The 27,311-nt window shown below is 47.6% G+C and overlaps 1 protein-coding gene across 1 annotated transcript in view; it reads right to left on the bottom strand.

Annotated features, from left to right (window-relative positions):
- The window catches only part of TOMM70 (translocase of outer mitochondrial membrane 70), a 117,205-nt gene that overhangs the window by 42,277 nt on the left and 47,617 nt on the right, over positions 1–27,311 (bottom strand). The window contains exons 6-7 of the mRNA XM_063956235.1: positions 21,428–21,635; positions 5,300–5,434 (exon numbers count right to left, since the gene is read on the bottom strand). Coding sequence (XP_063812305.1) covers positions 5,300–5,434; positions 21,428–21,635 — 343 coding nt within the window. The remainder of the gene's footprint in view (positions 1–5,299; positions 5,435–21,427; positions 21,636–27,311) is intronic.

Genomic DNA, 27,311 nt, shown 5'->3' on the forward strand with positions numbered 1-27,311 from the left:
ATGAGGAGGATATGGGTGTTGCTGGCGCTGGGGAGGAAATTGACCAGGAGGATTCTGATGGTGAGGTGGTTTGTTTAAGTCAGGCACCCGGGGAGACACCTGTTGTCCGTGGGAGGAATATGGCCGTTGACATGCCAGGTGAAAATACCAAAAAAATCAGCTCTTCGGTGTGGAGGTATTTCACCAGAAATGCGGACAACAGGTGTCAAGCCGTGTGTTCCCTTTGTCAAGCTGTAATAAGTAGGGGTAAGGGACGTTAACCACCTCGGAACATCCTCCCTTATACGTCACCTGCAGCGCATTCATAATAAGTCAGTGACAAGTTCAAAAACTTTGGGTGACAGCGGAAGCAGTCCACTGACCAGTAAATCCCTTCCTCTTGTAACCAAGCTCACGCAAACCACCCCACCAACTCCCTCAGTGTCAATTTCCTCCTTCCCCAGGAATGCCAATAGTCCTGCAGGCCATGTCACTGGCAATTCTGACGAGTCCTCTCCTGCCTGGGATTCCTCCGATGCATCCTTGCGTGTAACGCCTACTGCTGCTGGCGCTGCTGTTGTTGCCGCTGGGAGTCGATGGTCATCCCAGAGGGGAAGTCGTAAGCCCACTTGTACTACTTCCAGTAAGCAATTGACTGTTCAACAGTCCTTTGCGAGGAAGATGAAATATCACAGCAGTCATCCTACTGCAAAGCGGATAACTGAGGCCTTGACAACTATGTTGGTGTTAGACGTGCGTCCGGTATCCGCCGTTAGTTCACAGGGAACTAGACAATTTATTGAGGCAGTGTGCCCCCGTTACCAAATACCATCTAGGTTCCACTTCTCTAGGCAGGCGATACCGAGAATGTACACGGACGTCAGAAAAAGACTCACCAGTGTCCTAAAAAATGCAGTTGTACCCAATGTCCACTTAACCACGGACATGTGGACAAGTGGAGCAGGGCAGGGTCAGGACTATATGACTGTGACAGCCCACTGGGTAGATGTATGGACTCCCGCCGCAAGAACAGCAGCGGCGGCACCAGTAGCAGCATCTCGCAAACGCCAACTCTTTCCTAGGCAGGCTACGCTTTGTATCACCGCTTTCCAGAATACGCACACAGCTGAAAACCTCTTACGGCAACTGAGGAAGATCATCGCGGAATGGCTTACCCCAATTGGACTCTCCTGTGGATTTGTGGCATCGGACAACGCCAGCAATATTGTGTGTGCATTAAATATGGGCAAATTCCAGTACGTCCCATGTTTTGCACATACCTTGAATTTGGTGGTGCAGAATTTTTTAAAAAACGACAGGGGCGTGCAAGAGATGCTGTCGGTGGCCAGAAAAATTGCGGGACACTTTCGGCGTACAGGCACCACGTACAGAAGACTGGAGCACCACCAAAAACTACTGAACCTGCCCTGCCATCATCTGAAGCAAGAAGTGGTAACGAGGTGGAATTCAACCCTCTATATGCTTCAGAGGTTGGAGGAGCAGCAAAAGGCCATTCAAGCCTATACAATTGAGCACGATATAGGAGGTGGAATGCACCTGTCTCAAGTGCAGTGGAGAATGATTTCAACGTTGTGCAAGGTTCTGATGCCCTTTGAACTTGCCACACGTGAAGTCAGTTCAGACACTGCCAGCCTGAGTCAGGTCATTCCCCTCATCAGGCTTTTGCAGAAGAAGCTGGAGGCATTGAAGAAGGAGCTAAAAGGGAGCGATTCCGCTAGGCATGTGGGACTTGTGGATGCAGCCCTTAATTCGCTTAACAAGGATTCACGGGTGGTCAATCTGTTGAAATCAGAGCACTACATTTTGGCCACCGTGCTCGATCCTAGATTTAAAGCCTACCTTGGATCTCTCTTTCCGGCAGACACAAGTCTGCTGGGGTTGAAAGACCTGCTGGTGACAAAATTGTCAAGTCAAGCGGAACGCGACCTGTCAACATCTCCTCCTTCACATTCTCCCGCAACTGGGGGTGCGAGGAAAAGGCTCAGAATTCCGAGCCCACCCGCTGGCGGTGATGCAGGGCAGTCTGGAGCGACTGCTGATGCTGACATCTGGTCCGGACTGAAGGACCTGACAACGATTACGGACATGTCGTCTACTGTCACTGCATATGATTCTCTCAACATTGATAGAATGGTGGAGGATTATATGAGTGACCGCATCCAAGTAGGCACGTCACACAGTCCGTACTTATACTGGCAGGAAAAAGAGGCAATTTGGAGGCCCTTGCACAAACTGGCTTTATTCTACCTAAGTTGCCCTCCCACAAGTGTGTACTCCGAAAGAGTGTTTAGTGCCGCCGCTCACCTTGTCAGCAATCGGCGTACGAGGTTACATCCAGAAAATGTGGAGAAGATGATGTTCATTAAAATGAATTATAATCAATTCCTCCGCGGAGACATTGACCAGCAGCAATTGCCTCCACAAAGTACACAGGGAGCTGAGATGGTGGATTCCAGTGGGGACGAATTGATAATCTGTGAGGAGGGGGATGTACACGGTGATATATCGGAGGGTGATGATGAGGTGGACATCTTGCCTCTGTAGAGCCAGTTTGTGCAAGGAGAGATTAATTGCTTCTTTTTTGGGGGGGGGTCCAAACCAACCCGTCATATCAGTCACAGTCGTGTGGCAGACCCTGTCACTGAAATGATGGGTTGGTTAAAGTGTGCATGTCCTGTTTTGTTTATACAACATAAGGGTGGGTGGGAGGGCCCAAGGACAATTCCATCTTGCACCTCTTTTTTCTTTTCTTTTTCTTTGCATCATGTGCTGATTGGGGAGGGTTTTTTGGAAGGGACATCCTGCGTGACACTGCAGTGCCACTCCTAGATGGGCCCGGTGTTTGTGTCGGCCACTAGGGTCGCTAATCTTACTCACACAGTCAGCTACCTCATTGCGCCTCTTTTTTTCTTTGCGTCATGTGCTGTTTGGGGAGGGTTTTTTGGAAGGGACATCCTGCGTGACACTGCAGTGCCACTCCTAGATGGGCCCGGTGTTTGTGTCGGCCACTAGGGTCGCTAATCTTACTCACACAGCTACCTCATTGCGCCTCTTTTTTTCTTTGCGTCATGTGCTGTTTGGGGAGGGTTTTTTGGAAGGGACATCCTGCGTGACACTGCAGTGCCACTCCTAGATGGGCCCGGTGTTTGTGTCGGCCACTAGGGTCGCTAATCTTACTCACACAGTCAGCTACCTCATTGCGCCTCTTTTTTTCTTTGCGTCATGTGCTGTTTGGGGAGGGTTTTTTGGAAGGGACATCCTGCGTGACACTGCAGTGCCACTCCTAGATGGGCCCGGTGTTTGTGTCGGCCACTAGGGTCGCTTATCTTACTCACACAGCGACCTCGGTGCAAATTTTAGGACTAAAAATAATATTGTGAGGTGTGAGGTATTCAGAATAGACTGAAAATGAGTGTAAATTATGGTTTTTGAGGTTAATAATACTTTGGGATCAAAATGACCCCCAAATTCTATGATTTAAGCTGTTTTTTAGTGTTTTTTGAAAAAAACACCCGAATCCAAAACACACCCGAATCCGACAAAAAAAATTCGGTGAGGTTTTGCCAAAACGCGTTCGAACCCAAAACACGGCCGCGGAACCGAACCCAAAACCAAAACACAAAACCCGAAAAATTTCAGGCGCTCATCTCTAGTTCTACCTGAAGGTCGTCTCCTTGGATCTCTTGTCCAGATATAAGAAAGCCCCAGTGACCTCAGTATAGTGGCTCCCCACAGGCTACATTGAGTGGGGAATCTCTATCTAGCCCCACTCTAAGTATACTTGTCACCTGTATACTGGGACTATGTATCCACCAAAAATAAAATAAAACCTAACGAATAAAACCGAACTAATAAAAGCTAACTATAGGCAAAGACACTGTGCCTGTACTCTCCAGGCACAAAACTAAAACTGTGGTGATTCTTGAACAGCTGCAGATGGGAGGGGTTAGAGGGGGGAGGGGTTAGAGGGGGGGGGGGGGGGGCTGTTTAGAGTGGGGGGGAGAGTTAATTTCTGTAGGTTCTGTGCCAAACACCATTCCCACACACTCTAACTTATCACTAAGTGCGCAGCGTCCCCCAGATGGATGAAAGAGAAACTATGGATTCGCATACTGCAGAATTGAGGACTATACATAAAGTATAATGTATCAATGCCAGAATCCAAAATACAGTATCATTACCCTAGCTCAAGTTCAAGTGCAATGATCTAGAAATGTATACTACGTTGAATGTCCTAGTGACAATCAATACTATTGTCAAACCAATTTTTTTTCCTGAATAGACTCCTTTTCAATAACAGAAACATAGAATTTGATGGCAGATAAGAACCACTTGCCAATCTAGTCTGCCTCTTTTTTAACCATATTTTTACCTCAAACAGGAGGCAGATGTATTAAGCCTGGAGAAGAGATAAAGCAGTGATAAGTGGAAGGTGATATTGCACCAGCCAATCAGATCTTAACTGTCATTTTTTTAAACCCATAACGATTGGCTGGTGCGTTATCACCTTCCACTTATCACTGCTTTATCACTTCTCTAGGCTTAATACATTTGCCCCTCTTTTTGTACCTTATCTCTCTGTAATGAAGCCCTGATGTCTATCCCATGCATGTTTAAATTGCTCTACAGTCTTAGCCTCTACCACCTCTGATGGGAGGCTAATCCACTTGTCCACTACCCTTTTTCGAAACTCAATAGCAGCTAATCATAAAGGAGTATTAACAATCAATCACGTTATGACAATTTCTGTGACCAAATTCTTCACCCGTTGCTCATATTTAGGTATGAAACATTAGTAGTGCATGTTCCCGGCTGCCCAAAACAGACCACAGAGGTGCTGCAGGTGTTTTATTTTTATAATAACTATTTGCTCCATCAGGTATCAGGTCAGTTCCACTAAAAATGTATTCATACAAAACGGCATATAGTCTTCAGGCCTGCATGACTGTGGGGAGTGAAAGCAGATGTAGGGAACTGGAAACCCCAATGGCTGCATGGTGTTCTATCCAAGGCTGTGCATAACGGACTGTGTAGCCAGTCTCCACACTCAGCCTACGTACACATGGAGCAGTCGAAAATAAAGGCCAGTACTTCTAGTCAGAAACGTCAAATGGGTGTTAGAATGAAGTGCTCTAAGTAGCCGTTCATTCATACGCTGGCTAATTATCCTCACTATCATGGTGCTAGTAACAGAATGGTGAAAAAAAAAAAAAAACAATGCTAGAGGTTTGCTACAGAGGAAACATACAGCAAACTCCCAACCTAAGAGTGTGAACACCAAATAAAGCACGTATCTGACCTGTCCCCTGTGGTGGTAAACATCGGCATTCTGAGGGTCTATGTCTGCAGCCATGTTGAAGTCATGAGTGGACAGAATGGGTTGTTGTTGCTGCATATACATACTCCCTCGCTTGATGAGGGCATTTGCACGTAACTAGGAAAAACAAAAGAATAGGTAAATGCATTAACAATAATTCACTGCCTGTGAACGTGACGGAACATACCACTCATAACCACCAATGGTCTTCAGAATAGGTCTCAGTTAAAGATTTTACTCTATACTTTAGCAAATCTAAATCTAAACCTAAAATGTAACCAGACTGTGTTATACTTTGTTTTTCAACAATATCATAAAAATGACACCATCTTAATTTCCAATCCACCCATTAAAGCAGAAATCCTGTAAAAACATGAGACATGAAGCTTAATTTTCCCCCCCTTTTAAACAAATGACTGAGGAAGGCTATAACAGGAATCCTGATAACTGCCAATACTCTTATTAATCATTTCAGAATTCTTCACACTTTCCTCAGTGTTACACAACCGTAGGCGCATTGCAAATGATATAGGAGCAGAGTTGCATGGATGTAGGAACTGAGAGGAATGGAACACCCCACTAAAGCTTATCTACTGAGCTCTATTCTCAATATGACATACAGAGGTAAATGTATGAAGCAATGACGAGTGTGGATATACACAGCTGCTCTGTATAATTTTGCAGTATGCAAATTATAAATGTTACTTCAATGCTAATTGGTTGCCATGGATAACTTCTCCACTGGCTCGCTTTTCCACTCTTATCACTGCGTCATACATTTACCCCATAACCTATAATTGTTAACCCTTTGAGATCACAGGACATGCCGAGAGCCTGTATCTGTCTACTTGGACTGCGTTTGGACAATGCATTTTGGTGCCTTCTCACACACTGGCTGTGATATACTGCCCCTCATTCTCCCCAGCGATCACATATAATGCTCAGCGGTGACCCTGAGAAAGCCACATTTGTTTGCTTAGTAGATGATGGGAGAAGGAATGCTTCATTCCACCTCTGCAGTATTGTGACAATCACCTCATTGGCAAGGACTTTGTGAATGTACCATCTGTTGAACAAGACTTATGCCAGAGAACTAAGTGTGCCCTTGTCGCTTGTCTGTCTGGGATCCAACATTGCATCCTGCACATAAGACGTGTACAGAATACAGGATGAAAACTACACCAGCTACGACCTGGGTGTGACGTTCTGTCCTATAACCTCTGGAAGAGTCCTTTGTTAATCTGAAATCAGCCAACGTCACCAGGCAGTGGAAAAGGCCAGTCTAAAGGATATCACAATATAAGAAAGGGTAGGAGTGTTCTCAGTAGCCCATTTCTTATCTAGCTTGTCAAAGAACTTTTTGGGATTCTAGGAAAGGAACTATATCCCTCTTAAAATGCAGAGAGAAATTTACAGACAGTGTCCTACTTCCAATTCTAGGTGACCAAGGGAAAAGGGATAAAAGGCATCGAATCACAGGGAATGAAAATGCTATTGCAGTACACTCCAGATACAACCCAGTTAAAATAGATGATATAGGGAAATAAAAAAATAATAATTTTGTGGCAGACCACCTTTCATAAAAATTAAACAGGGTCATCTATTATCATCCTTTATTTATATGGCGCCACAAGGGTTCCGCAGCACCCAATTACAGAGTACATAAAAAAAATAATCAGAACAGGAAAAAGGAGATTTATGGTAAGACTTACCATTGTTAAATCTTTCTGCGAGGTACACTGTATTCCACAGGGAATAACATCGGGGTGTAGAGTTGGATCTTGATCCGAGGCACCAACAGGCTAAAGCTTTGACTGTTCCCAGGATGCACTGCACCACCTCCTGTATATCCCCGCCTCCAGGCACTGGAGCTCAGTTTTGTTAACCAGTCCAATGCAGTAGTAGGTAAAAGAAACGATAGTAGTTAGCCACATAGAACCACATTCTCACGACAGGAGAAGGTACCAGCGGCTATTGCCATACAAACCCAAAGAAGCGAAGTGCGTCAGGATGGGCGCCCTGTGGAATCCAGTGTACCTCGCAGAAAGATTTAACAACGGTAAGTCTTACCATAAATCTCCTTTTCTGCAGCGGGGTACACTGGGATTCCACAGGGAATAACATCGGGGATGTCCTAAAGCAGTTCCTCATGGAAGGGGACGCACTGTAGCGGGCACAAAAACCCGGCGTCCAAAGGAAGCATCCTGGGAGGTGGAAGTATCAAAGGCATAGAACCTAATGAACGCGTTCACTGAGGACCACGTAGCAGCCCTGCACAATTGTTCAAGGGACGCGCCACGGCAGGCCGACCAAGAAGGTCCAACAGACTGAGTACAATAGGCCTTGATAGCAGCAGGAGCTGGGAGTCCAGCCTGCGCATGAGCTTGTGCAATCACCATTCTAATCCATCTGGCCAAAGTTTGCTTTTTCGCAGGCCAGCCACGCTTGTGAAAACCAAAGGACAAAGAGAGAATCAGATCTCCTAAGAGAGGCGGTTCTCTTCACATAGATATGGAGAGGCCGTACCACATCCAAAAGACCGCTCTTTGGAGGACAAACCAGGAGATATAAAGGCCGGAACCACAATCTCTTTGTTAAGGTGGAAAGAGGACACCACCTTAGGTAGATAACCAGGGCGAGTTCTAAGAACCGCACGGTCACGGTGAAAAATCAGAAAGGGTGACAGACAGGATAAGGCGCCCAAGTCTGAAACCCGTCGAGCACAGGCAATAGCCAGCAAAAATAAGACCTTAAGCGTAAGCCATTTAAAATAGAGATGTGCGGGTTCGGTTTTACTAGGATTTACTCGGGGCTCGAAACGGCATCTTATTGGATCACGGATGTCACGTGTTTTGGATAGCCAATAAGCAAAACCCGAAATACCAGAGTAAATTCGAGTAAAACCGAACCCGCTCATCTCTCATTTAAAGTCCACAGACTCAAGAGGTTCAAATGGAGACTCTTGTAAGGCATTCAGAACAACGGACAAATCCCAAGGAGCCACAGGAGGGACATAGGGTGTTTTATGGATTCAGCCTCCCTGAGTGAAAGTATGAACGTCAGGCAGAGACGCAATTTTTCTCTGAAATCACACCGACAAGGCTGAAATATGAATCTTGAGGGAGGACAGACGAAGGCCTAAGTCCAGGCCCTGTTGCAGAAAAGCCAAAAGTTTGGCAGTACTGAACTTGTATGCATCGTAATCCTTAGCCGTACACCAGGTGAAGAAAGGATTACAGACCCTATAATAAATCCGAGCCGAAGCTGGTTTACAGGCTTTCAACATAGTTTGAATGACTGCCTCAGGAAAGCCTTTCGCCCTCAGGAGTGAAGCTCAAGCGTCACGCCGTCAAAGCCAGTCGGGCCAGATCCTGGTAGACACAAGGGCCCTGAACGAGGAGGTCTGGGTGTTGCGAAAGCAGAAGAGGGCGCTCTATCGAGAGACCCTGCAGGTCTGAGAACAATGCCTTCTGGGCCACGCTGGAGCGACTAGAAGTAGTATTCCTCCTTCTTGCTTGATCTTCCTTATTATCGTGGGCAGGAGTGACAACGGAGGGGACACGTACGGCAGCCGAAAGTTCCATGGAATTGCCAGTGCATCCACGAACGCTGCTAGAGGATCCATTGTCCTTGCTCCGAAGACCGGAACCTTGTGATTGTGTTGAGACGCCATCAGGTCTACATCTGGTAGGCCCCACTTGTCCACTAGGAGTTGAAAGACTGCCGGATGAAGACTCCACTCTCCGGCGTGTACGTCCTGACGACTGAGGAACTCCGCTTCCCAGTTGAGGACCCTCGGAATGAACACTGCCGATATGGCTGGCAGATGGCGTTCCGCCCATTGAAGAATCTTCGACACTTCCAACATTGCCATGCGGTTTCGCGTGCCGCCTTGATGATTTACGTATGCCGCCGTGGTGGCATTGTCTGACTGTACTTGAACAGGCCTGCTCTGTACCGAAGGCAGGGCAAGTTTCAGAGCATTGAACACTGCCCGCAACTCCAGAATATTTATCGGGAGGAGAGATTCTTCCCTGGTCCACTGACCCTGAAGAGAGAGCGTTGCTCCAACACCGCACTCCAACCCCGCAGACTGGCATCCGTCGTTAGGTGGACCCAGTTGGAGATCCAGAAGGGATGACCCCTACTCAATTGTTGGTCCTGTAGCCACCAGCTCAGTGACAGATGAACATACGTAGTCAAGGAGATCATGTGAGATCTGATCCGGTGAGGCAGGCCGCCCCACCTGCAGAGGGCGGGAATGAAATTGAGCGTATTGTACCATGTCGAAAGCAGACACCATGAGGCCTAGTACTTGCATCACCGAGTGTATCGACACTCTCGGGCGAGAGAGGAAGCATCTTATCCTGTCATGAAGTTTCAGGACCTTCTCTGGAGACGAGAACAAATGTTGGTTGTGTGTGTCCAAGAGTGCCCCCAGGTGCACCATGTTCTGAGCAGGGACCAGCGAGGATTTCTTCCAATTGCAAGGCTTGGAATTGATAATGTAGGTTGCCAATAGCAAACCGCAGATACTGCTGATAAACATACCTATTGCCATGTCGCAGGTAAGCAGTCTGTATGTCCAGGGATACCATATAGTCCCTGGGCTCCAAAGCCAGAATAGAGGGAAGAGTTTCCATACGGAATTTGGATACCTTCACAAATTTGTTCAAAGACTTGATGTTGAGAATGGGCCGTGAGGATCCATTCGGCTTCGGAACTAGGAACAGCGTTGAATAGTAACCCCTGCCCCTCTGAGACAGAGGCACCGGCACTATCACTCCTGTTTCCAGGAGGGATTGTACCACCAAATGTAGAGTTTTTGCTTTTAACGGATCCGAAGGGATAACTGTTGAGCAAAACTGGTGAGGGGGACGTGTCTTGAAAGAGATGGCATATCCGTGACTGACGATTTCCCTCACCCAGGCGTCTGAAGTAGTCTGTAACCATACCTGGGTGAACCGCAGAAGTCGGCCTCCCACCATGGGGTACTCCAGGGGGATGCACGCCCCGTCATGCAGCAGGCTTGTATGGTTTGGAAGCAGGCGGACGGGCAGCCCAAGAACGTTTAGGCTTGGGCTTAGAGGTTTTGGAAGTATGAGCCTGTTTCGGGTACGCCTGACCCTTTGCTTTACTTGGAGGTCGAAAGGAACAAAAGGAGTTACTTTTAGCCTTTGGAGCTGAAGGATTAGTACTTGGTAGACATGCAGTCTTAGCAGATGCTAAGTCAGCAACAATCTTGTTCAAATTTTCCCCGAATAGTATGTCTCCCTTAAAAGGGATCAACTCCAAGGTCTTTTTAGAGTCCAGGTCCACCGACCAGGACAGCAACCACAGAATCCGGCTAGCCAGAATGGACGTAGTAGACGCTTTGGCCACCAGAACATCGGCCGCCTGAATGTAATGAGAAGCTGTGGTAATATATGAAAGACACCTTCTGGCATTATCAGAAAAATTCAGAGGTAGCTCTGCCTCAACAGCTTGAACACAGGCTTCAATACCTTTTGCAGCCCGAGAAGCTGCTACAGCGGGTCTATGTACGGCACCCGGAAGAGTGTAAATAGACTTCATGCAACCCTCCACACGCTTATCCGTCGGTTCCTTCAGAGAGGTGACGGTAGTGACAGGCAGAGTAGAAGACACCACAAGACGCGCTACATGCGAGTCCACCGGTGGTGGTGTTTCCCAATTCTTACTTAACTCTGCAGAGGGGATAACGAGCTACCAACTTTTTAGACAGGGAGAATTTCTTTCCTGGAGACTCCCAGGATTTCTGACGTATGTCAACTAAATGGTCAGAATGTGGCAAAACGAATTTAATAACCTTCGGACGTCTGAACTTATCAGGTTTCTCAGACGTATCTGGAGGTTCAGTTTCATCATCAATCTGAAGAATTAGTTTGATGGCCTCCAATAGGTCAGGAACATCAGCCTGCATTGTAGATTCCTCATCAGAAGCATCTGCGTCAGTATATACCCCATCTTCTTCGGATGACGTATCCGAAACATGAGTGGATTGTGAGGAAGAAATGGCCCGCTTAGATGACCCTTTGGTCCTAGGAGGGCGAGGGTTAGGTTTTTGTTTAACTAAAGACTGATTTAATTGCTGTAACTGAGTTGACAGAGTATCCGCCCATGGCGGATTAACTACAGGGACAATATGTAGCTGTAATGGCACAGGAGGTCCTACAGGGGGCGCAAGTCTCGTCACAAGCGTAGTCAGTAAATTAGAAAAGGCAGCCCAAGGTGGGTCTTGGTGTGCCACCGATGCTGCCGACTGACTGAGGGGTACAGAACCCCCGATACCTGGACCCTCAGCTGGAATATTTTCCTCAGATAAATCAGCAGCGTCAGCACTGCATGATGCAGGATTAGCCACGGATCTCCCGCCCTGTGTAGCAGACATTATATGGAAACGTAGCCTTAGGGCGTAATAGTACAATATAGCCAGACACAATACCTGACAAAATCCCTGTGGAGTGTGACTGCAAATGCAGAACACAAAGAGAGGATTTAAGTGGTATATGGTGACTGAAATACACAGAGGAAAATACAACAGTATATCCTGTGAATCGCTAATAAATAAAATAATACACACACTATATATATATATATATATATATATATATATATATATATATATATATATATATATATATATATATATATATAGATATATATATAGAGATATATATAGAGAGATATATAGAGAGATATATAGAGAGATATATAGAGAGATATATATAGAGAGATATATATAGAGATATATATAGAGATATATATAGAGATATATATAGAGATATATATAGAACGAGTTTTATGGTAAGAACTTATCTTTGTTAAAACGCTTTCTGCGAGGTACACTGGGCTCCACAAGGATAGACATAGGGGTGTAGAGTAGGATCTTGATCCGGGGCACCTACAGGCTCAAAAGCTTTGACTGTTCCTAGAATGCATAGCGCCGCCTCCTCTATAACCCCGCCTACCTGCACAGGAGCTCAGTTTTTAGTTAACCAGCCCAATGCAGTAGCAGGAAAAGAGACAACAACAGTTAGTAGCCACATACACCACACTCTCACGACAGGAGAAGTGTTAGCGGCTAATGCCATACCAACCCAAAGAAGCTAAGTGCATCAGGGTGGGCGCCTTGTGGCGCCCAGTGTACCTCGCAGAAAGTTTTAACAAAGTTAAGTTCTTACCATAAAACTCGTTTTCTGCTGCGGGGTACACTGGGCTCCACAAGGATAGACATAGGGGATGTCCTAAAGCAGTTCCTTATGGAGGGGACGCACTGTAGCGGGCACAAGAACCCGGCGTATAAAAGGAAGCATCCTGGGAAGCGGCAGTATCGAAGGCATAGAACCTTATGAACGTGTTCACAGAGGACCACGTAGCCGCCTTGCACAATTGTTCAAGGGTCGCACCACGGTGGGCCACCCAAGAAGGTCCAACAGACAGAGTAGAATGGGCCGTAATGCGAGCAGGAGCTGACAGACCAGCCCTCACATAAGAATGTGCAATCACCGTTCTAATCCATCTGGCAAAAGTTTGCTTGTGAGCAGGCCAGCCCCGTTTGTGAAACCCAAACAGAATAAAGAGAGAATCAGATTTCCTACTAGAAGCAGTTCTCTTCACATAGATACGGAGAGCCCGTACCACATCCAAAGACCGCTCTTTGGGAGAAAGGTCAGGAGAGACAAAGGCTGGTACCACAATCTCCTGATTAAGGTGGAACAAAGAAACCACCTTAGGTAAATAACCGGGACGAGTCCTAAGAACCGCCCGGTCACGGTGAAATATCAGATATGGGGAACTACAAGACAAGGCACCCAAATCTGACACTCTTCTAGCTGAAGCAATAGCCAGCAGAAACACCACCTTAAGGGAAAGCCACTTAAGATCAGCTGAACCAAGAGGTTCAAACGGAGACTTTTGTAACGCCTCCAAAACCACTGACAAGTCCCAAGGAGCCACAGGCGGGACATAGGGAGGTTGGATACACAACACACCCTGAGTGAAGGTATGCACATCAGGTAAGGTTGCAATCTTTCCCTGAAAACACACCGACAAGGCAGATATTTGAACGTTGAGGGAGGCTAGACGCAGGCCTAAGTCCAGGCCCTGCTGAAGAAAGGCCAACAACTTGGCTATAATAAACTTATTGAAGCGTCATAATTGTTAGATGCGCACCAAACAAAGTAAGTATGCCAGACCTTATAGTAAATCCGAGTAGAAGCCGGTTTCCGGGCCCGCAACATAGTTTGAATGACCACCTCAGAAAACCCTTTAGCCCTCAAGACGGAAGCTTCAAGAGCCACGCCATCAAAGACAGCCGGGCTAGGTCCTGGTAGACACAGGGGCCCTGAACGAGTAGGTCTGGGCGTTGTGGAAGTAGAAGTGGACGCTCTGACGATAGGCCCTGCAGATCTGAGAACCCAGTGCCGTCTGGGCCACGCTGGAGCTATGAGAAGAAGAATTCCTCTTTCTTGCTTGGACTTCCGAATTACCCTGGGCAGGAGTGACACCGGAGGGAACACGTACGGCAGCTGAAACCTCCACGGCACCGCCAGCGCATCCACGAATGCTGCTTGAGGATCCCTTGTCCTTGCTCCAAAGACTGGAACCTTGTGATTATGTCATCAGATCTACGTCTGGAAGGCCCCACTTTTCCACTAGGAGTTTAAACACTTCTGGATGGAGGCCACACTCTCCGGCGTGTACGTCCTGACGACTGAGAAAGTCTGCTTCCCAATTCAGGACCCCCGGAATCAATATTGCCGATATGGCCGGTAGATGGCGTTCCGCCCATTGTAGAATTCGTGAGACTTCCTTCATTGCCAAACGGCTTCGAGTGCCGCCTTGATGATTTATGTAAGCCACTGTGGCGTTATCCGACTGTACTTGAACAGGACGGTTCTGAATTAAATGCTGGGCCAGGTTCAACGCATTGAAGACCGCCTGCAATTCCAGAATGTTGATCGAGAGGAGAGATTCCTCATTGGTCCACCGACCCTGAAGGGAGTGTTGCTCCAGCACTGCGCCCCAGCCTCTTAGACTGGCATCTCTCGTCAACGGGACACAGTCGGATATCCAGAAGGGACAGCCCTGGAGCCACCAGTGCAGCGACAGACGGACCTCCGGAGTCAAAGAGATCATGCGAGACCTGATCCGGTGAGGCAGGCCGTCCCACTTGGCTAGAATCAGCCTCTGGAGGGGGCGAGAATGGAATTGAGCATACTCCACCATGTCGAATGCTGATACCATGAGGCCCAGCACCTGCATCGCAGAATGTATAGACACTTGCGGACGAGAAAGGAAGCAACGAATCCTGTCCTGAAGCTTCAGGACTTTCTCCTGAGACAAGAACAAACGCTGGTTGTGGGTATCCAATAGCGCTCCCAGGTGCACCATGCTCTGAGCAGGGACCAGGGAGGATTTCTTCCAGTTGATGAGCGACCCGTGGGCTTGTAGAAACCAGACAGTCATATCCAGATGACGTAGGAGAAGTTCTGTGGAGTTTGCCAGAATTAACAAGTCGTCCAGATACGGCAGGATCCTGACCCCTTGACGGCGGAGTACCACCATCATCACTGCCATAACTTTGGTGAAGACTCACAGAGCCGTAGTTAAACCAAAAGGTAACGCCCGAAACTGGTAATGGAGGTTGCCAATCGCAAACCTCAGGTATTGCTGATGTGACACTGCTATAGGAATATGCAGGTAAGCATCCTGTATGTCCAGGCAGATCATGTAATCCCCAGGTTCCAAGGCCAGAACTATAGAGCGAAGGGTTTCCATACGGAACTTGGAAACTTTCACAAACCTGTTCAATGCCTTGAGATTGAGCCGAGAGGACCCATTCGGTTTCGGGACTAGAAACAGCGGAGAATAGTACCCTCTGAGCAAGAGGCACTTGTACTACGACTCCTGTATCCAGGAGGGTCTGTACCACCGAATGCAGAGTGTTTGCCTTTGTCTTTGTCAGGGAAAATCGATGAGGGGGCGGTTTTTGAAGGCTATGGCGTAACCTCGAGTGACGACTTCCCGTACCCAGGCATCTGAAGTGGTCTTCAACCATTCCTAGGTATACCCTAGAAGCCGGCCCCCCACCCTGGGATCCCCCAGGGGGAGGCCCGCCCCGTCATGCGGCAGGCTTATACGTCTTGGAAGCTGGCTGACGGGCAGCCCAGGCTCTTTTGGGCTTCGGCTTACCAGGTTTGGAAGTGCGGGCCTGCTTGTTGTACGCCTGACCTTTTGCTTTACCTGAAGGACGAAAGGGGCGAAAGGAAGTACCGTTAGCCTTCGACACAGAAGGAGAGTTACTTGGCAGACAGGCAGTTTTGGCAGTAGCCAAGTCAGCCACTTTCTTATTTAAGTCCTCCCCTAACAGAATATCTCCCTTGAAAGGGAGTACCTCCAGAGTTTTCCTAGAGTCCAGATCCACAGACCAAGATCTCAGCCACAATATCCGGCGAGCCAGGAATGATGTAGTAGAGGCCTTGGCTGCTAGAATACCGGCATCAGAAGCCGCCTCTTTAATATAGTGAGAAGCTGTGACAATACATGACAAGCATTGTCTAGCATGGTCAGAAGAGATTTCAGCTTCCAACTCCAAGGCACATGCTTCAATAGCCTCTGCAGCCCATGTTGCTGCAATAGTGGGCCTTTGTGCAGCACCCGTGAGGGTGTAAATCGCTTTCAGACAACCCTCCACACGTTTATCCGTAGGCTCTTTTAGAGACGTGACGGTAGTGACCGGTAGAGCTGAGGAAAACCACCCTAGCCACATGTGAGTCTACTGGAGGAGGCGTTTCCCAATTTTTAGACAGCTCTGGCGCGAGGGGATAGCGAGCCAGCATCTTCTTTTGAGGCACAAACTTCTTTCCCGGGTTTCCCTAGGGTACCTGACGTATATCCACTAGGTGGTCAGAGTGAAGTAAAACTTGTTTAACCACCTTCTGACGCTTGAACCTCTTTGGTTTCTTAGGAGGGACGGATGGCTCGGGATCATCCGTAATCTGTAAAATCAACTTAATAGCCTCCAAAAGATCAGGAACATCCACATGTGAACTACCCTCCCCATCAGCAGTATCTGTGTCAGAATCTGTGGGGTCAGTGTAAGCGCCATCTTCATCAGACGAGGTGTCAGTGACAGTAGTGGATTGTGAGGAGATAAGAGCTCGCTTAGAGGACCCCTTGGTCTTAGGCGAGCGAGTGTCAGACTTTTTAGTAGTCAAGGACTGGTTCAACTTCAATTGAGCAGATAAATTATCCGCCCACGGCAGGTTAGCACCGGCATAGGAGGTCCCATAGGGGGTGTTAGTTTAGTAACTAGCATATGTAAAAGCGTGGAGAAAGTAGCCCACGGTGGGTCATTATGTACCCCCGTTGCCACAGTCCCACTGGGGGGCAAGGAGCCCCCAGAACCAGAGCCCACAGCTGCTATAGTCTCCTCATAGGGATCTGTGGCTTCAGCAACATCGGTAGTGTGTTCAGCCCCAGAACAGTTACCTTCAGAAGCAGACATGATATAACTTGCAGTATCAGGTAACAGTACAATTGTCAGCAGCACAATACCTCTTGCCCAAACCCCTGCGCAGTGTAGTCAGCACAAGCAGAGATACAGGAGAGATATGGTGACTAAAATCACAGAGAAATATACGTATTAAAGTATATCTTGTGAAAATCCTATCTAATTATATAATCCTATATAATTATAAAACCTGACGCACCAAGCCCCCTCAGGTTATAGAATATAGGGATAGCAAGTTGAGTGAGAGACCTGAAATGGAAACCACTCAGCAAGCTAATGTACACACATATAGTCACAGTTATACAATGCAGAGGATATTACTAACAATAATACTGCACTGGACCAGCTTAGATAGATAGATAGATAGATAGATAGATAGATAGATAGATAGATAGATAGATAGATAGATAGATAGATAGCTAGCTATGTAGTCAATAGATATAACACTGCACAGTAAGAACTGGATGTATATCACAGGGTACTTGTACCAGAGAACCCTGACTAAATGCACTCTCTTAACTAACACTGTCTAATTTAACATGTAGAATACTTAAGTGTCATGTAAAGTCACAGCGCTGACAACCAGGCGGCTTTACAAAGGAGGATTTGCCCAAGCAGTCCCAGGAACAGTGTAGCTGAGAGAAATGGCACCCAAACACTGACAGGGAGTGAAGTGAGGGAGAGAGATAGATATGCAGCTCCAGGGCAGGAACATTTACTGGAAATGGCGCCCTGGGGCTGGGGGAGGGGCTCCAGGTCTAAGCCTTATCCCCTCTGCTGGCAAAACCTGGTACTGCGGGCTACATACAAAAAGGTTTTAAGAGAAAACCTGACCTGCACCCATGCCCTGGTGATCTAGTGGGATCGCCTGTACTGCCACAGTGTCCACCGCCAGCGCGCGCGGCCCGCCTCCCGCGCCGGATCGCGATCACCACCTCCCAAAGCGCGGCCACGCGATCCCGGTGAGCCCCCGTCGTGTGTGCCTGACCAGTAGAAAACCGGAGCCTCCTGCTGTAGGTACCCGGCAACCAGGGCGCGGGAGTGTACAACGCCGCTGGGGAGAGATGGAGCTGCAGCAGTGAATGTCACTAGACATGTACACACAGCTGCAGCCCTTGAAGTCTTCACTTTTCTTCTCAAAAAACCTCTTCTTAGGGCTGCCCAGAGCAGCCCCCCTGTTATGTGCCTGCTATCTGCGGCACCAACTACAAAACTGAGCTTTTGTGCAGGGAGGCGGGGTTATAGAGGAGGCGGCGCTATGCATCTTGGGAACAGTCAAAGCTTTTGAGCCTGTTGGTGCCTCGGATCAAGATCCTACTCTACACCCCTATGTCTATCCTTGTGGAGCCCAGTGTACCCCGCAGCAGAAATAAATATATATACAGTGGGGATTGAAAGTTTGGGCACCCCAGGCAAAAATTTATTTTAATGTGCAAAAAGAAGCCAAGGAAAGATGGAAAAATCTCCAATAGGCATCAAATTACAGATTAGACATTCTTATAACATGTCAAAAAAAGTTTGATTTTATTTCCATCATTTACACTTTCAAAAGAACAGAAAACAAAAAAATGGCGTCTGCAAAAGTTTGGGCACCCTGCAGAGTTAATACCTTGTCCTGCCCCCTTTGGACAGCAGAGACCTGGCAGTGTCATGGATTGTTCTCAATCATCGTCTGGAAAGACCAGGTGATGGCAATCTCAAAGGTTTTAAAAGCCCAGACTCATCTGACCTTGCTCCAACAATCAGCACCATGGGTTCCTCTAAGCAGTTGTGTAGAACACTGAAACTGAGAATAGTTGACGCTCACAACGCAGGAGAAGGCTATAAGAAGATAGCAAAGCGTTATCAGATGCCCATATCCTCTGTTTGGAATGTAATTAAGAAATGGCAATCATCAGGAACAGTGGAAGTTAAAGCAAGATCTGGAAGACCAAGAAAAATATCAGAACAGCTCGCAGGATTGTGAGAAAAGCAAGTCAAAATCCACGTTTGACTGCACGATCCCTCCAGGAAGATCTGGCAGACACTGGAGTTGTGGTACACTATTCAACTATAAAGAGATACTTGCACAAATATGGTCTTCATGGAAGAGTCATCAGAAGAAAACCTCTTCTACGTCCTCACCACAAAAATCAGCGTTTGAAGTTTGCAAATGAACATATAGACAAGCCTGATGCATTTTGGAATAAAGTTCTGTGGACCGATGAGGTTAAAATAGAACTTTTTGGCCGGAATGAGCAAAGGTACGTTTGGAGAAGGAAGGGCACAGAATTTAATGAAAAGAACCTCTATCCAACTGTTAAGCATGGGGGTGGATCAATCATGCTTTGGGGTTGTATTGCAGCCAGTGGCACAGGGAACATTTCACGAGTAGAAGGAAAAATGGATTCAATAAGGTTCCAGCAAATTTTGGACGCTAACTTGATGCCATCTGTGAAAAAGCTGAAGTTAAAGAGAGGCTGGCTTCTACAAATGGATAATGATCCTAAACACACCTCAAAATCCACGCTGGATTACATTGAGGCGTAAACTGAAGATTTTGCCATGGCCTTCACAATCTCCTGACCTCAACATAATTGAAAATCTATGGATAGACCTTAAAAGAGCAGTGCGTCACAGACAGCCCAGGAATCTCAAAGAACTGGAAGACTTTTGTAAGGAAGAATGGGCGAAGATATCTCAAACAAGAATTGAAAGACTCTTGGCTGGCTACAAAAAGCGTTTACAAGCCGTGATACTTGCCAAAGGGGGCAGTACAAGGTATTAACTCTGCAGGGTGCCCAAACTTTTGCAGACGCCATTTTTTGTTTTCTGTTCTTTTGAAAGTGTAAATGATGGAAATAAAATCAAACTTTTTTTGACATGTTATACGAATGTCTAACCTGTAATTTGATGCCTTTTGGAGATTCTTCCATCTTTCCTTGGCTTCTTTTTGCACATTAAAATGAATTTTTGCCTGGGGTGCCCAAACTTTCAATCCCGTGTGTGTGTGTGTGTGTGTGTGTGTGTGTGTGTGTGTGTGTGTATGTGTATGTGTATGTGTATGTGTATGACTTCACCACCGGGTACTATGGAGCCTGTAATAAACGGATTTTAGTAAATCCGACCTGTGCTCCCTGCCCTGGTGGATATAGTGTGGTCCCTGAACGGTTAGAGTGTCCACTCCAGCGTCGTGGTCTGACTCCGAGGACCGCGTCCCAGATCGCGATTTCAGCGGGTCCCGCCTGGGGGACCCTCTTACCTCCTCCCTATCGTGCGGCCATGCGATCCTGGAGAGCAGCGGCGGTGTGTACGCCTGAGAAGACCGGAGTGCCTCCACTGTAAGTACCCGGCAACCAGGGCGCGGGAGTACACAGCGCCGCTGAGGGAGCCGCAGCATGATATGTCAGTATGACATATATTCGATCAGGTGCCTATACTGCGGCCCTTGAAGTCTATCTTCTTAGAAAAGCTCTTTTCAGGGCTGCCTAACGCAGCCCTCCCTGTTAGCTGCCTGCACTGCAGGCACCAACTTACAAACTGAGCTCCAGTGCCCGGAGGCGGGGATATAGAGGAGGCGGTACAGTGCATCCTGGGAACAGTCAAAGCTTTAGCCTGTTGGTGCCTCGAATCAAGATCCAAATCTACACCCCAATGTTATTCCCTGTGGAATACCAGTGTACCCCGTGCAGAAATAGTAACTTACAGTTGAAGACAATATAGGACCGGTTGGTATCGGGAGACCAGTGTTTGGGATCCCTGAGGTCAGCATACCGACCCCAGGAACCCAGCCACCAGCAACGCCGGCAGGGGGTAATGTGGGGAGGAAGCGTACAGGGGCCCATAGCGGGCTAGCTACGCTCGCCATGCTGCGGGCTCAGTGGATTGCTGCGCTCGCCACAGGTTCCATTTCCACTGTATGGGTGTCGTGGACACCCACGAGTGGGAATAGTCCGTTAGTCGGCATGCCGACAATTCTGGTGGATAGAGATCGGGATTCCGGCATCAGTATAGGACAAGTACAGGGTAAATAAACATAGCTACAATGGCAGACGACATTGACATAAGTATCAGGGTGGCAGAAAACCGCCAGGTTTGGTGCCGTCAAAGAAGGTTTAAGTAAGAGAAGGATAAGCACATGAGGGGTTGAGGGCCCCTCTCGTCAGAGCTTACATTCTAAAGGGGAAGGGCAGACCGATAAGACAGGGGTGACACAGATGGGATAACAGTGAGCATGTAACAGAGGGTTAGGATGAGATTTGGCTGGGTTTGGTGAAGAAGTGGGTCTTCAGAGACCGTTTGAAGTTTTGTAGAGAGGAGAGTCTGAGGGGGGGAGGTGGAGAATTCCAGAGAATGGGAGCAGCACGTCTGTAAAGCATGTTCTCCCTCTTGCGAAGCAAGTGCACTGCTGTATGTACAGAAGTACCCGATTATTGCCTAGTAAGTTAGATTTGAATGGGAAATAATATAAAGTAAATAAAAACATTTGCTACAGATACCATTTAATAAGAATATATGACAGACCTAGATACATAGACACTACGGGATATGATGTGTATTATATTTGCAAAGGAAATAATGGAACCACCACATACCTTAACATTGGCCTCCTCTATACTAACAACCTGATCCAAGTCGGGCTTAGCAGCTGTGGAGTTGCCGATGAGAAGGTAGAATGTGGCTCTAAGCAGTAAAGCTTCAGCCATGTATTTGCCTTTAGCTTCTACTTCCTTTGTGCATTCACTGATTATTTTATCGTAGTTCTCCTCTTCCATATATTGTTTTGCCTTTAAATAGCCAGATCTGAGAAATAACAAAAAAAAAGTTATGAAGACTGCGTTGTTTGTTTTTATCATAGAAATAATAAAATCTTTCTTGTGACTTATTTCTGTCCTTGGAAAAACAAAACATTTGTTTAATGCTCCAACATATCTAGAAAAAAGAGGCGGCATGAGATTTAAGAACTGACACAGCGAACAAACATTAAAACAGGTAGGTGTCCACTTTATTACAAATTTGAATAATAAACCCTCCTCTCTTTAGACACACTTGTGAGTGGCGAACATATCGTTTAAACAAAAAAATAAAATCCTAACTTAATTTCATATTTAACACAGCACCGACTGTATGCTTCCTATACCTGGCATGTCAGTTTAAATATAATCTGTGTTCGACATGTGCATTAAATAATACCCCTTTCTCTTTCATCCACTAGGGGACACTGGAACTTTTCAGACAGCTGGGGTGTGAAGTATGCAGGCCGAGGTAGCACAATCTAAATAAAAAAAAATCTATGCACAGCTGGCTCCTCCCCCTTCATGCCCCCCAATCCCTCTGTTTGAAAAAATGTGCTGGAGGTGCAGCACAGGAAAGGAGCTTCTGCTACAATAAAGAATTAATTTTTAGATAATAGTCGGACTTGATCCGAGCAAACTTTCTGAAATGTGGGCCCCAAAGTGTAGGAGACTCAAAAATCCTGTTTGAAGGGGTCGGCATCTCTATCAGGAGATTGTTTAGCAGCAAGAGCAGTGTGTGTAATCACGGGTTTGGGTCGTAGGATAGACACAACTTAGGTCGACAGTCATTAGGTCGACCATGGAAGGTCGACAGGGACAATAGGTCGACGTGGTCATTAGGTCATGTACTATGTCGACAGGTCAAAAGGTCGACATGAGGTTTTTGGTGTCGTTTTCTCCGTAAAGTGACGATGAACACAAATTAGTGCACCGTGTCCCCTCGCATGGCTCGCCATGCTTCGGGCAAGGTGCCTCGCTTCGCACGGCACAGATTGCCGTTCCAATCGTAGTCCACATGGATCGTTAAGTATGAAAAAATCCCAAAAAAAGGAAAGAAAAATGTGAACAACTCATGTCGACCTTTTGACCTAGTACATGTCGACCTAATGGCATTGTCGACCTTCAGTGGTCGACCCAAGTTGTGTCGACCTAACGACTGTAACCCGTAATCACTGAGGGGAGGTGATACATTGGTTAGGTGCTGGGCAGCAAATCGACCGTCTCCCCCCACACCTCAGTTATTCCCCACAACAACTGCGCAGAAGATCAAGCCGCGTTAGTGACAGACACGCTGCTGGGGGTGTAGGAGGTCCGGCCGCAGCAGGACTGGAAGCTCCGGAGCGGGCGCAATTACTGGTAGACGCTGAGGTCGTAGCTGGGAGAGCAGAGACCCGGTGGTTTGGCGGCGCAGGACGGCATCCAGGGGAGTAGGATCTCAGGGACAGAGCCGCTTATCAGGTACCCGGGTGCGGGAGGCAGTTAATGGAGCGGGAAGAGTCTCCGTGCTGACAGAGGGCGGCAGGAGTAACTATGATGTGATCATGACATTTTAGTTGCGCCCATTTTGTGTTTAGTGTTAGGCGTGCAGCTTGAGCAGGCTTTCCTCTCTGAGGGGAGGATATAGAGAGAGTCCAGTCACTGAAGGGCGTACAGTGATAGAAGTATATGTTTCCTGGCAGCAGAGGAGGCTGAGGCTATCTATTGGTATACTAGCGCTGTTAGAGTAGGAGGCTCTGCTGCTGTGATCTCTCTGAATACAATATATAAATAAAAAAAATATGTTTTTATCTTCCAAGGGACACTGCTGACAGGTCCTTCGCAGGTGGAGCAACAGATTTACCAACCCAGTCAACTCAAGCTGTATCATCAGTTGGTGGTGTGAGGGTTGCAAACGTCAGGCTGTTTTTTTGTTTTTTTTATAGTATAATTCCAGCTGTGTGAATCCAAGCTCTTTTTGCGCCCTATATCCCTACGATCTTTCTCTTCCTATTCTAATAGGGTGAAAGCACTGCTAGATGGGCTCCGCAGGAGACATGGGCACTTTAAGAAAGACTTTGGATCTGGGTGTGCACTGGCTCCTCCCTCTATGCCCCTCCTCCAGACCTCAGTTAGAGAACTATGCCCAGAGGAGACGGACAGTACGAGGAAAGGATTTTAGTTAATCCAAGGTCAAGATTCATACCAGCCACACCAATCACACAGTATAACTCTAGTTAACAGTATGAAAAAACATAGCATCGGTCCAAAACCGATGAAACTATAACATAACCCTTATGTAAGCAATAACTATATACAAGTCTTGCAGAAGTAGTCCGCACTTGGGACGGGCGCCCAGCATCCTCTACGGACTACGAGAAATAGATTTACCGGTAGGTTTAAAATCTTATTTTCTCTAACGTCCTAGAGGATGCTGGGACTCCGTAAGGACCATGGGGATTACACCAAAGCTCCCAAACGGGCGGGAGAGTGCGGATGACTCTGCAGCACCGATTGAGCAAACAGGAGGTCCTCCTCAGCCAGGGTATCAAACTTATAGAACCTTGTAAAGGTGTTTGACCGCGACCAAGTAGCAGCTCGGCACAGCTGTAGTGCTGACACCCCTCGGGCAGCCGCCCAAGACGAGCCCACCTTCCTAGTGGAATGGGCCTTAACCGATTTTGGTAACGGCCGTAGAATGCGCCTGCTGAATCGTGTTACAGATCCAGCGAGCAATAGTCTGCTTTGAAGCAGGGCCGCCAACCTTGTTGGCTGCATATAGGACAAACAGTGCTTCTGTTTTTCTGATCCTAGCCGTTCTGGCCACGTAAATCTTCAAAGCCCTGACCACATCAAGGGACTCGGAATCCTCCAAGTCTCGTGTAGCCACAGGCACTACAATAGGCTGGTTCATATGAAAGGATGAGACCACCTTAGGTAGGAATTGAGGACGGGTCCACAATTCCGCTCTATATGGAAAACCAGATAGGGGCTTTTATGTGATAAAGCCGCCAATTCCGAAACTCGTCTAGCCGAAGCCAAGGCTAACAACATGACCACCTTCCAAGTGAGATATTTCAACTCCACTGTTCGAAGTGGTTCAAACCAATGTGACTTAAGAAAACTTAACACCACGTTAAGATCCCAAGGCGCCACCGAAGGCACAAAAGGAGGCTGAATATGCAGTACTTCCTTCACAAAAGTCTGTACTTCAGGCAGAGAGGCCAATTCTTTTTGAAAGAAAATGGATAAAGCCGAAATTTGAACTTTTATGGAGCCTAACTTTAGGCCCAAATTCACTCCAGTCTGTAGGAAGTGAAGAAAACGGCCTAGATGGAATTCTTCAGTAGGAGCATTCCTGGCCTCGCACCAAGAAACATATTTTCGCCATATCCGGTGATAATGTTTAGATGTCACACCCTTCCTAGCCTGTATTAGCGTAGGAATGACCTCATCCGGAATACCTTTTTCCGCTAGGATCCGGCGTTCAACCGCCATGCCGTCAAACGCAGCCGCGGTAAGTCTTGGAACAGACAGGGACCCTGTTGCAACAGGTCCTGTCTTAGAGGAAGAGGCCACGGATCTTCGGTGAGCATTTCCTGCAGATCCGGATACCAGGTCCTTCGTGGCCATTCCGGAACAATGAGTATTGTTCTCACTCCTCTTTTCTTATAAATCTCAACACCTTGGGTATGAGAGGAAGAGGAGGAAATACATAGACCGACTGGAACACCCACGGTGTCACTAGGGCGTCCACAGCTACCGCCTGAGGATCTCTTGAGCTGCCGCAATACCGTTGTAGCTTTTTGTTGAGACGGGACGCCATCATGTCTATTTGGGGCAATCCCCACCGACTTGCAATCTGTGCGAAGACTTCCGGATGAAGTCCCCACTCTCCTGGATGCAGGTCGTGTCGGCTGAGGAAGTCTGCTTCCCAGTTGTCCACTCCCGGAATGAACACTGCTGACAGTGCACTTACATGATTCTCCGCCCAGCGAAGAATTCTGGTGGCTTCCTCCATCGCCACTCTGCTCCTTGTGCCGCCTTGGCGGTTTACATGAGCTACTGCGGTGACGTTGTCCGACTGAATCAGCCCCGGTCGGTCACGAAGTAAGGTCTCCGCTTGACGTAGGGCGTTGAATATGTCCCTCAGTTCCAGGATGTTGATGTGAAGACAAGTCTTTTGACTTGACCAAAGGCCTTGGAAATTTCTTCCCTGTGTGACTGCTCCCCAACCGCGGAGGCTCGCGTCCGCGGTCGACAGGATCCAATCCTGAATGCCGAACCTGCAGCCCTCTAGAAGGTGAGCACTCTGCAGCCACCACAGGAGAGAAACCCTGGCCCTGGGGGACAGGGTGATCCGCTGATGCATGTGCAGATGTGACCCGGACCATTTGTCCAATAGGTCCCACTGGAAAGTCCTTGCATGGAACCTGCCGAAGGGAATGGCTTCGTATGTCGCCACCATTTTTCCCAGGACTTGAGTGCAATGATGCACTGACACTTGTTTTGGCTTTAACAGGTTCTTGACTAAAGTCATGAGTTCCTGCGCTTTTTCTTCCAGAAGAAAAACCCTTTTCTGGTCTGTGTCCAGAATCATGCCCAAGAAGGACAAGCGAGTCGTAGGATCCAGCTGCGACTTTGGAATATTGAGAATCCAGCCGTGTCGCTGTAACACCTTCAGTGAAAGGGATACGCTGTTCTGCAACTTCTCCCGTGATCTCGCTTTTATGAGGAGATCGTCCAAGTACGGGATAATTGTGACACCCTGCTTTCGCAGGAGCACCATCATTTCCGCCATTACCTTGGTGAAAATTCTCGGGGCCGTGGAAAGCCCAAACGGCAACGTCTGAAATTGGTAATGACAATCCTGTATCGCAAATCTCAGGTACGCCTGATGGAGGATATATGGAAACATGCAGGTATGCATCCTTTCTGTCCAGCGATACTATAAAATCCCCCCCTTTCCGGGCTGGCGATGACCGCTCTGAGCGATTTCATCTTGAACTTGAACCGATTTAAGTAAAGGTTCAGGGATTTTAAATTCAAAATGGGTCTGACCGAACCGTCCGGTTTCGGGACCACAAACAGGGTTGAGTAGTACCCCTTCCCTCTTTGAAGCAGGGGAACCTCGGCCACCACTTGTTGAAAACACAATTTTTGAATCGCCTGTAACACTATCTCCCTTTCCAGGGGAGAAGTTGGTAGCGCCGATTTGAAAAACCGTCGAGGAGGCACCTCTTCGAATTCCAGCCTGTATCCCTGGGAAACAATTTCCATTGCCCAGGGATCCACCTGTGAACCCAGATGTGGCTGAAAAGCCGAAGACGTGCCCCCACTGGAACGGACTCCCTCAGGGGAGCCCCAGCGTCATGCGGTGGATTTTGCAGAGGCCGGGGAGGACTTCTGTTCCTGGGAACTAGCTGTGTTGTGCAGCTTTTTTCCTCTGCCCTTACCCCTGGCAAGAAAGGACGATCCACGTACTCTTTTGCTTTTATTTGAACGAAAGGACTGCATTTGATAATGAGGCGCTTTCTTAGATTGTGAGGGAACATAAGGCAAAAAATTCGATTTACCTGCCGTAGCTGTGGAGACTAGGTCCGAGAAGCCCTCTCCAAACAATTCCTCACCCTTGTACGGCAAAAACTCCATATGCCTCTTTGAGTCGGCATCCCCCGTCCACTGTCGGGTCCATAAGACTCGCCTA

The sequence above is a fragment of the Pseudophryne corroboree genome, chromosome 2, assembly GCF_028390025.1.
Source record: "Pseudophryne corroboree isolate aPseCor3 chromosome 2, aPseCor3.hap2, whole genome shotgun sequence".
In the NCBI taxonomy this organism is placed as follows: domain Eukaryota; kingdom Metazoa; phylum Chordata; class Amphibia; order Anura; family Myobatrachidae; genus Pseudophryne; species Pseudophryne corroboree.